We start from the raw sequence: 11,677 nt of genomic DNA, 5'->3' as shown, positions 1-11,677 counted from the left end.
TTATGGCGGGAAGTCGGAGGATGTATCATTATAATGGGTTGGGGCGTGTTAACGGGTTCTTGGGCTTTTCTAAATAGAATGGATTGGGCTTTCGAAGATAGGGACTGTCAAGATGAGGTAGGCTCTTTATTGTTGGAAAATCACCACGAGAGTTCCTAACATGATCTTTGTCATTGTTATTTTCACATGCTTCCGTCAAATCCTACAAATATGTTGGGATAAACTTGAACTTTCACTATTTTCTACCATGTCACGTCAATGGCTAGTCGGGCAAAAAATTAGTGAAATTACAAGTTTGTCGGTAGCACTTTAGTAATAGATAACGAAAGCTTCGTCAAAAGGACCTGGGATAATGACAATGATAATATCAGAGCTGTCATTGACGACTTCTAAATATAAAAGACCCAAATACCATTTTACAATACATTGGCGATGAATTTTTGCCATTAATATTTATAATTAAGTTGTATTCTTAAATTAATATTAAAGCTGACTAGCAAATAATAATAATAATAATTAAACACTTTATGATGAAGAGAAATGGATAAATTGTTGTTAATAATTATATACTTTTTTTCCCTTTTTCTTTTTTCAATTCTTGAGTAAATCAGTATGAAGATTGTTGTAAAGTGGAAAAGAATAATCTTCACATAAATTTTTTAATCAGCTATCCTATTCCCATCTTTTTAAAGTTATTTGAGACAGGTACTACCCTATAATTTAGTTTTATGATCATGCTACTACTAATGTGAATGTATTTTGCATATTGGTTCTACTATTTTGATTTGTAACTAGAAAAATATTTGAGAAACATGAGGAGATCAAATGGAATTTAAGGTGAAGATTGAAGGCGCAGTAAGAGAATTGTATTCCGTACAACCTTTACAGGAGATGATACACGAGTGACCTCTATATGAGCTTAAATATTCAAATTGATTATTTCATCTTAATTTTCCCATGCATGCTTCCTGTAATTTTCTAGATTAATATAAGATTGATTTCTTGAGTCAGTTAATTACTAAGTCACACATCAGAAGAAACAAACATGCATAGAGCATAATGAAATCACTTTGATCAAAATGACCCAGCTCCAACAAAATTTACAATTAGTTTTAATAGAAATAACTTTGATTACCTTTTAGAATTGCTTAAAGCATTTTTACTCTTTTGCCAATAAATACTTTAGAATGTGGAGTATGATTACTTCAAAATAACATCTATATGATATTCATGTCTATCTATTTTTCCTATATTGACTTATTATTTTCTCTGTCTAAATTTTCATTTCCCTGGTTACAATAGGTAAATACCTGAAGTACTTTCTCTTTTTCCTCGTAGAGTTATTTTCCAACAACTGAGGCTTGTTTAGTACTAGCCATAAAACTCATACTTCTACAATTCAAAATGATCTTTAAGGAAAATTCAAATGACTTTTAGTATCTGCATATTAAAAAAAAATCAAATATGAGAATTATGTGTAAGATTCGTTTGCTTATCAAATTTATGTTTAAAGTTTTATCTTTATAACTTGTGTTATAGGTATTATGTTATTTTTTTGAGCCACCTTACACATTGTTGTTACTTGTTATGCTAATTCTGAGGGGTCTTAAAAGTCCAAAATCGATTCTTTTAAACGAAAAATTTTAATTTTAGATTTATATATCAGCGTTATAAAAAGAAAATTTCCAATATGAACTTAAAGATACTATTTTTAAAAAAAAATCAATTTCTCTTCTCCAAATGAAGCATCTCTCCAACCATGTAAAAAATTAGTTCTAATTAAACTGGTTACTAATCATAGACTATAGAAATTAATCAAATAAGTTTATTTTAATAGTCAATAAACATTGTGCAAATTTGGATTCAAAGAAACCCAGAGAAAGAAATTCGATTCTGAATCAAATTCGAAGTTTTTAAGCAAATACAATTATTGCCACCTTTTACAGTTATATTATTCATTTCCGACCCTAAGTACAAGGCTTCCGCCATAATGCATCATTCTCATCAACGTCTTGCAATTTTTTTTTTTTTTTGAAAAGGTCTTGCATTTTAACTCTATATGACATGCATAAATTGAAATTATTGGCCATAACTCACTAAATAATGGCCATATCTCACGTGACTAATTTTATTAATTAGGCCCTTTTTGGATTTCGTGTAGATATTTGAATAAAGTCAGATGAAGGATTAATCCAAACGGTCTCTTAAACTTGCACACTGATTAAATTAACCTAAGGTTGACCATTCAACCTTGCTTGCCATCAGATTTATTGCGTACAATGATATAATTTCGAAATCTCACTCGCCCTCTCAAATTCTGTATACACAAGAATCATTCATCAATAAAATGCACTTACCATTTATCAACTCTTTTATTGCAGTTATCACCCCCCTGGTTCATGAGGGAGATGAGCGCTGTCTGCAACTTCCCTTTTCAAAAATAAATCGATCATAACAAAGTTGAGAGATGGTGAGCACTCTGAAAACTGAAGGTATAGCGGGGGGCTTACCCTGAAATTTACCCAATTAAAAAAAGGAAAAGAAGAAGAAGAAGAAGAAGAGAGATTTGATTCTCTTTAGCATCACGTTTTTGCATTTTCCTAGACCAAGAATATGATTGAATATATACGGTGTATATACCGAAAAACTAGTAAATATTTGTGTACACGACAAAAATAAATAAGAAAAAAAGACGTAGAACAATGGGTAATTGCCCTCAGATTCTCGGCATTAGCTCCTAAGCTTTTTCTTCTTTCCGTATCAACTCATTCGTCATGTTCTTATCTTTTTCTCTTTTTTTTTCCCTTCTCTTTTCCCCAAAAGCGGAGCTCGCCTATGACATTCAGAATCCAGAATCTTAGTCAGTTTCTGAACCAAGTAATGAAAGAACTCTAGATTAAGGTAAAACACATATGTAAAGGATACAAAACGACGCCAAAAGGATTGATAACGAGAATCCCAAGCATAAATCTTGGTCATCGAACATTTCAGTGAGGATAGAAGCATAAACAAATCATTGAAATACATTAAACTACAGAAAAGGAGATCAAGACTTCAGACTCTTAAAAGATAAGTACTTCAGTATGTTGGCAATGAAGGACAGGCTGAACACAAATTTTTTTTTGATGAAAAGCGAATTTAATCAGATAGTATGTGCATTCTTAGAGTGATATGTAAGAAGGAACTAAATTTGTAAGACATATTTAGTAAACCAAGATGCATAATCTGAGGATATATGAAAGTCATAATGATATGTTGAGTCTACTTAATTATCAAAAAGCAAGTAATGTAGAATTTAAGCATTCTCCGTTGCCAAATATTAATCATTCTGTAGAATTTTGGTTAGGACATTTGTCTGAGTAGGCTAAACTTACAAGCTGAGTACCTCTATTAGGCTGCTTATGACTACAAATATTTCCCATTGATCTGTATATTGTGACTTGTCATATGCTCTGACACAAAGAACAATGGGATGGTATAAGAAAAGAATTCTATTCATATGAGTCTAATAACCAGCCTACTCCAAAATACGCTACAGGATAATACTTCGTAAAATGGGCAGAGAACATCATCAATTAGGTTACTTAAGATCATTACCTTATCTCATCTCAGAATGCCCCCAAGAATGCCCTTCTTACAGCAGGACCTACAAAATGTTTAGTATGTATCAGGCGGCTACTCATATATAAATTAACAAACAAAATCAACAAGCTTGCACTACTAACATCGTTGAACAAGGTTATAATTAGCTTTTCAGAATAGAAGGAATAGATTGCTTGTAGGATGATACTCTCAAATGCATCTCGACTTTCCTGCTCTCGAGTTTCAGTGCATTACTGATGCTGCAAGCTCTATTTCTGCTGCTGACGTCTATCATCACAGGGAGCTATATTTACCCGTTCATTCTGTACATGTACAATATACCTGTCACATGTTCTTCCCTTAACTTTGCACACAAATCATTAGCTTCCACAAGCCATCATAACCCGAGACACGACAGACTCCAAGGGCTCAATACCTGCAGCCTTCATCAGATACAGAGTCTTCTCAGCCTCTGTGAAGCACCCATTTCTTATATAGCTAGTAATCATAGCATTCCAACAAGCAACATCTTTTTCCTTGTTATTTTTGCCACAAACAAACTCAAATGCTCTCCTCGCATCATCCAACAGCCCAAATCTCCCATACATATTCACGAGACTCGTACCCACATAAAGATCACACTCCAATCCTACTTTAATCGCACGTGCATGAACTTGTTGCCCACAAAATTTTCTCTTCCTCTTTGCACATCCACCAATAATACTCGAGATCGCACTCGAAACACTCTCATTCTTCTTCTCATCATCATCCAATCTCATCACACAAAACGTATCTCCAAAAACACAAAGTGCCTCCTTCAACCGGCCTTTTCTGCAGTAAGCCCGTATTAAGCAAGTGCAAGCTGTCATCGTTGCTGGTAGCATACTATCGAACACTTTGCGTGCACTCTCAACGTAACTGAGTTCCGCATACAGTCGGACCAAACAAGTACCCAATTCAGCCGCCATCGCTGTTTTTATAGCAAACCCATGTATCTGCTTCCCAAGACTCAATTCTCCGGTTTGACCACAGGATCTAATCATTACCGTGACGAGGACGGCGAGCGTATCGGTGGGCTCTACCGCAAAGGATTTCGACTCCATCATATCCAAAAACAACGCGATCGCCTCTCTACGATCTCCCCTATCAAAAGTACCACAAATCACAGTTGCCCATGAGCTCAGATTCCTCATGGGCATTCCATCAAACAGTTTTCGGGCAATCTCCGGCCGGTCGCACGCCGCATACATAAGCAACAGTCTGTTAGCAATGCCAACGAGGTCTCGCTTACTGCATCCGCTCCTCTTCTCCTTTGGCCTGTTGATGCGCGCGTGCACACGGGCACCCTCGACGGCGTCGCCCGACGAAGTGCACTCCTTTATAAGAGAGCTGTAAGTATCGGCGTCGACGGGGAGTTGAAGGGTGTCTAACAATCGAAGCACGTCGCTTGCTGTGGCTTTCTCTTCGGCGCCACTGTTGATGTTGGCGCTGGGCTTTGGGGGCTGCGGAGTCTTGTAATGGGGACGTTGACGGAGGATCGGTGAAGGGTTCGCTGAAGTGCAGGTGATCGTCCTGCTGATGCTGCGGTGAGCTCCGGCGACGGTGCATTTTAGTGGCGGTGGTTTTGTCGGGGTTTTTGCGTACATGATTTGGGCTGTTGATGGAGACCGACGAAGGAGGCGCCTTTTTCATTCGCGGGGAGAATGGGGTTCGTATAATACGACCGATAGTCCTCAAATAAAATCGAGCTGGAGTTCCGTGTCATCACGAATCAGAGTGGCGCAGCGGAAGCGTGGTGGGCCCATAACCCACAGGTCCCAGGATCGAAACCTGGCTCTGATAGTTGCGAGCAGAGGGCAGGCTTCCATCAACCGCCCATTTTTTTTGTTAATTTTACCTTTTTTTCTTAATTCATTGAAAAATTTTCGCCCCTAATTTCTTTCGTCCAAAGTTCCGCTACAACCACAACCAAACCCTAACTCCGATTCAAGGTAGTTCTGCTTTACCTCTGTTTATGTTACCGATCATCGATCTATTTATGCATCGACTCCATTTTAACCTAATTACTTACATAATCGCAATGTACTTTGATTTAATTACTCAGTATTTGATCTAAACATTGAAGCATACTCTCTTCAGTGATCTGCTTCTTCCTCTTGGATGAATCACGCTTGATGACTTTTGGGTGAAGACCAACCAAATTTCATTATGCGCTTCAGATTTTTCAAGTTTAGTGAAGTATATTATCAGAATAAGATACTTTTTTCCTTCCTTTTTTTTGGGAAAAAAATTGAAGTATCTCTCTAGTGATGTTAAACTCTCTTTTGGTTTGTGGTATGTGTGTCTTCAATATGTAAATATAATAACCAGCTATAATGCATGTTGAGGGATTTTATTGTACTAGATGGCATCACAGTATTGCGCCAGTAACTTCATGCTTGTATCAACAAAATTTAGTTCTTTTTTTTTAAAACCCGAAACATAGGATTTTATTATTATTATTCTAGTAAATATCATTTAATCAGTAAACAGAGTTGCCAACATTTTGTGTTCTACCTGACCAAAATGATTGATTCCATGGACCATGGTTTTGTTCTAATTAGATCTTTGATGAAGCTCTATTCAACTATGTAACTGCAGATTAATTGGCTGCAGATGCCTCCAAGAGTGGAGACCAAAAAGTATATCTCATAACCGCTCGAATCAAGTACAGATTATGCGGCCAACGAAGGCACTACACGAACACATAGACCCTGTCAGTGTGTGAGGGATGTTGGTCGGTGTGTGATAAGCACACACAGCACTCTATAGAATGAGAGAAGAAACAAAAAAGTAGGGTTTATGTGCCTCCATCACCTATAGGTTATCTTGGGACAATACTAACTGCTTTTTGAATGAATGCAGGCTATATATCGCATCTTTCCTGGCCAACTTGATTAGAAAGTGAAGAATATTGCAACTAAGAAGTGTTTGCTTTAAATTAGAGTAGCCACTGCATACCCATGTCACTGAAGAAGGAAAATTGTTTATCATATTAATTGAAGAGAGGTTATTTTGCATGTGAACAGTATCACAGAGTTTAGCTTTTACTTGTGTGACCATACTTGGTATAAACATCAACATCTATTATCATCATTATTTGTGCGGAAACATTCTATAAAGGTGGTTGTATAGATACTTGCATATAGACGACTATAATTTAGCATTTTTCGGATGCAGCAATGTGTTGATAGTTAGATTGTATCTATTCTCTAAGTTCTCCAAATTCCAACCGTGTGATTCACTGGGAAAATGAAGAATATAACAAGGTATTCTAAATGATATAGAAGACGAATCTTATTCTGCAATTAGGATGTGCAATAAGAAATGAGAGTGTGATGAGTTCACTTGAGCAATGATTTTAAAACTCTAAATTGATGACTCTTTTTAAGTTTTCCTGTATGCAATCTAGCACGCTGCAAGAATGCATCAATTTCTTAAAAACTTTAAATATATTCTGAAATTTCTTTGATTGTAAGTTCAAATTTTAGAAGAAATGAGCATGTAGAATATTTAGCTTACCTTTACTTGATTTTGAATGCTATATTTTTACAAAATGATGAACCATCATCTGCAATTAGTCATATTTGACAGTTTCAAATTATAGAAGACATGAGTATGGGTTGATCTCTGAATGCTATATTTATATTTATGTTTCCGAACAAAGCATCATTTGCAATAAGGCATCGTTGACTAGTGAGTAGTGATGTGCACATACAAAGTAAACCATCACGCTAAGATAAAAATACATCGTGATAAGAGATGGTTAACAAGAACAAGGCATTAATACCATCGAGAAAATTGAATAGAAGTTTTGGTAAAAGCTCGAAGAGCATGAAATATATGCTGAAAGAACAGAATATCTTAATTAAAACAAGATTTAATAGGGTTCACTCTGAACGATTGTGGTTGTTAGATACCCAACAAGCAAACATTATAGCTGTAACAATTGATTCTTAAAGAGAGTAGACTTTTCATTAGTCAATCACTCTGTTTGATACACAATATTAATTTCAATGCTGTTGTGCTATATAGTCTCTGAATGTTGTAAGAGCCAATTATTTGGCTACTTTTGAGCGGATTAAGCAAACTAAATATGCACACATGAAGTGTGCATTATCTTTGATCATAACATTAAATGCCTCCTTTTATATGATAAACATATACACCATTCACTTCTATTGATATACAATCATATACACCATTCACTTTTGTCAAGATATACAATCATATACACCATTCACTTTTGTCAAGATATACAATCATATACACCATTCACTTCCTCTTTTGTCAATATATACAATCATATACACCATTCACTTCTATTGATTATCTGCAGTATACTTTTTAGTAAGATTTTATAGCCTCAGAATCAATAGGTAGGTATAAGATCTTTTGTTTTTACTTTTTCCAATATATCAGATACTTGTTTTTTAGTCTGAAGTTAGTTACCTATATCTTATGCTCCTTTGAACTACAATGCAAGGTCTAGATACAGGGTACCTCCAAGAAATAAGTAATGATCCTTGGAATAGATGTTAATAATTCTAAAAATACAGGCAAACCATGTTATGCATATTACTAGTTTAATGATTTAACATTTGAGTTTCTAATCATATGCATGTACCAATTGGAATAAGATATTTGACTTTTTAGAAGCAAATATTGTGCAACTATGCTATTATATATATTTTTTCTTGGTCTAAGTGGTTAATCCTTTAAATTACTTCTCATATTCCAATGTCCCCTGTAACAACGTCGATGAATATTTGGGTTATTGATATTTAACATAATAATACTTCACTTTTCAGTCTTGCACATGTTTTGCAGTACTGTAATTTACTGCTTGCATCTGATAGGATAATAAATATTTTATCCCTGATCGGTTTTAATTCAACTCAGGAAAAATTATAGTTCAAGACATAGGTTGCAGGTTTCAGCAAAAACACAAGGATGAAGTTGTTGATTATCTATATTTATAGCTAGTGTAATGTATAAATGAAGTCTTTTTGAACATGGTAACCTGGAACCGGTTGTATTGGCCTCCCAATTAGCAGAAAATCACAACAAATTTAGCCCCTTAGGCAATTGAAGAAAATATTCACTTTGATTTCTTCATTTGGGTAATTGTTTACTAAGATGGTCTAAATTTTTATGAAGTCGATCCAAGCTTCTTTTATCAGGAAATGTGCAATTTATATTTCTGTGTACATGCTTTTTGATGAAATGAGAGGGCTGTGTTGGCCTCTCAAACATCAGCTTCAGGTTTTATTAGTATGTCGACATTTTTAGTTGTTATGCTGTAGGAGAAAGTAGCTGAAATTGTCAGCAGAAGAACATTTTTAGCATTCTAAATGCAAGTTTCCAATCTGTTGTGGTTTGAGTTTTCCATTTGTTACAATTTACTAAGATAGAATTTAGAAAGATTTACTTTTCCATTTTTACTATTTTACTATTGTTAAACATCTGAGATTGCTGAAATATTAAACAGGTTCTCTCTTAAGAAGCTACCATCAACTTTTAGTGCGACTTCGTACAAAAACTTTATGTTAAGAAGGAAGCTGACTTTAACTTTTGTTTATTTATCAAGTGTTCATGAAAGAACATAAAGCTAATCATAGTTTATAAACTACTAACAACTTTTAGGTTGTACTTTTAAGCATCACAAAAATACTTCATAACCAACTACAGACATCTCTTGATGTCCCCCTTTTCACTAACAAACAATGCCCAGGTTTCGGTGAAATGCTATGTAGTTGAGACTCAATATGAAATGGTGGGGTTAATCTCTGCTCTAAAATTAAGCTTGTATTTTTAGATAATTGTATGGCAATCTTACTCTTATTTTTGCACACTTTCAAAACAAATTAAGCAAAAAAAGCCATGCATAATAGAGCCCATAATTTTTTTATTATTAGGTTTTAAAGGTTGACAAATTCTGTACCATCTCCTAACATTCTGGTAGCTATGACCTACATTAAGTATTCAAACCTCTCCTCTTTGACTTTGCATAAAACATTTTTTTATATCTCGTGTATGGATGCATAGATCAATTACATTACGTGGGGCCTAGAGGTAACTGTTATTTGCAAATAGAAAGTTTGTTCAATACTCTTTTCTTTTTTTATGGTATGTACTTGTTCTTTTCTCTAATATAAATGCCAGGCCAAGTAGATCAAACCAACTTGCTCCCTCTCCCTCTCTCTTGAACTACTTTCTCTCTCTAACATGTCTAAGTCCACCAAGATACCTCTAGAGCTCCCTATCTTGGACATGTCCAAGCCCATGACATCCTCATCTCTCTATTCTCTCTCACAAGCATGCAAAGATTGGGGTTTTTTCCATATTACTGAACATGGCATCTCTAAAGACCTCTATACTAAACTTTGTACTCTCTCTAACCAAGCATTTTCTCTCTCCCCTGACATCAAACTCAAGTTAGGACCCTCATCTTCCATCAACAGTTACACACCTCACTTCATTGCATCACCGTTTTTTGAAAGTCTACGTATTTCCGGCCCAAACTTCTCCTCCTCTGCAAAGATCACAACCGCTGTCCTCTTCGAAAACCCTAACATTGAATTTTGGTAAGTATGCACAAAATATTCTCTCTCTTATCACATCAAACATTTCTATCGTTCGTGCGCTAACTTATAATTGTCGTTATATGTAGTGAAATATTGGCAGAATATGGACACAAGATGATGGAGTTATCAAGGCGAATCATGACCATTCTCTTAAACTGTTTAGGTGATGGCTTTGAAACAAAATATCTCAGATCTGAATTTAGCAAATGTCATGGATATCTGCGCATAAATAGCTACACTCCACCAAGAGACATAGAGTTAGAAGAGAAAGAAGGGCTTGGCATGCACACTGACATGAGTTGCATAACAATTGTATACCAAGATGATGTTGGTGGACTTCAAGTGAAATCAAAGGAAGGAAAATGGATGGACATAATTCCTGTCGGAGGCAGACTAGTAGTAAATATTGGAGATTTGTTGCAGGCTTGGAGCAACGGGCGACTGAGATCATCTCAACATAGAGTTGTGTTGAAAAAACCTGTTCATCGCCTTTCTCTGGCTTTCTTTTGGTGTTTTGAGGATGAGAAGATAGTATCGGCACCTCAAGAATTATTGGAAGAGGGGGAGGAAAGAATCTATAAACCATTTTTATGTTGTGATTATATAAAGTTCAGAGAGAATAGCGAGAGAGGGAGGTTTGATAAGGTTGGATATACCGTTGATGGGTTTGCTGCAAATATGTAATTTTATAAGATATTTATTTTGTGTAATTTATAGTCAATAATATACCGTGGCCTATAAAATGTTAGAAAGAGAAGTTGGAAGTTTGGATTTTGTTGAATCTTGGAGTAGTCGGAGAAATCCAGAACGCTGTTTTTGAGCAAACCAGCGTTGGTTTAATGCAATTTGTAATATTTAATTGAGTCAAATGAGTAAACTTAGCTGTTTGTGTTCAGCTGCTTTGTTTAGTATTCTACCTGGTTGGTAGGCTTGAATCTTTTATCCTCAAATGTGTAAGTATCTTGTTCATTTATTTATCGGTATATTTGGTTCAGGGAGGATTCGAACTCAATTCTACCAGATTTTGAATGTCAAGAGTTTTAAGTTCCTAGCATTCTATGAGTGTACGTGATAGTCTTTTTATGTTGCATTATATTTTCAGAGGTTTCCTGCGTACCAACATATTAAAAACTAGGGAAAAATGTGTCCAGGCCCCAAAAGTGGGAACTTCGTGTGACTAGCCCCCCTGTACTTTGCCCCATGTGGAATAGCCCCAAAAGTTGAGCTTTAATGTTTTAAGCCCCCTCCACGTCAGCTTTATACTAAAAGCAGATCGTATTTTGCAAAAAAACCGAAACTGCCCTTCTCTTTCTTCCCCAGACGAGTCCTGGTCCCGAACAACAGAAGTCACTTCTCATTAATGCGATATGATGGGGAAAATGGAGGGAAATTTTCCCCTTTTTTTTACTCCATCATGAGCAATAACTAGTTAGTTCTCCATTACTCCTCCTCAGACCAAAATTCTCTCC

At 35.6% G+C, this 11,677-nt stretch overlaps 2 protein-coding genes and 1 non-coding gene across 6 annotated transcripts; 2 read left to right on the top strand and 1 right to left on the bottom strand.

Annotated features, from left to right (window-relative positions):
• LOC109848724 (pentatricopeptide repeat-containing protein At1g31790-like) lies at positions 2,548-5,300 on the bottom strand. The gene is made up of 3 exons (XM_020418372.1): positions 3,726-5,300; positions 3,598-3,646; positions 2,548-2,833 (listed from the first exon to the last, which is right to left on the bottom strand). The coding sequence occupies exon 1, from the start codon at positions 5,226-5,228 to the stop codon at positions 3,963-3,965; it is 1,266 nt and encodes a 421-aa protein (XP_020273961.1). The 5' UTR covers positions 5,229-5,300; the 3' UTR covers positions 2,548-2,833; positions 3,598-3,646; positions 3,726-3,962.
• On the top strand, positions 5,353-5,424 carry TRNAM-CAU. The gene has a single exon. It is a non-coding gene; the product is annotated as a tRNA-Met (tRNA).
• Positions 5,457-11,071, top strand: LOC109848725 (gibberellin 20-oxidase-like protein). Of its 4 annotated transcripts, none has more exons than XM_020418374.1 (4): positions 5,457-5,573; positions 6,199-6,414; positions 6,487-10,208; positions 10,295-11,071. In XM_020418374.1, exons 3-4 carry the CDS (start codon positions 9,850-9,852, stop codon positions 10,890-10,892), a joined length of 957 nt encoding a protein of 318 aa, XP_020273963.1. In that variant the 5' UTR covers positions 5,457-5,573; positions 6,199-6,414; positions 6,487-9,849; the 3' UTR covers positions 10,893-11,071. The 4 variants fall into 4 exon arrangements, with proteins under 4 accessions (XP_020273963.1, XP_020273966.1, XP_020273965.1 ...); XM_020418377.1 differs by adding an exon at positions 5,722-5,810 and having other exon boundaries at positions 6,238-10,208; XM_020418376.1 differs by having other exon boundaries at positions 6,238-10,208.

The sequence above is a fragment of the Asparagus officinalis genome, chromosome 7 (assembly GCF_001876935.1).
Source record: "Asparagus officinalis chromosome 7, Aspof.V1, whole genome shotgun sequence".
Lineage (NCBI taxonomy): Eukaryota > Viridiplantae > Streptophyta > Magnoliopsida > Asparagales > Asparagaceae > Asparagus > Asparagus officinalis.
Note: the sequence above shows the minus strand (reverse complement) of the source record. Positions and strands in the feature narration are given on the sequence as shown.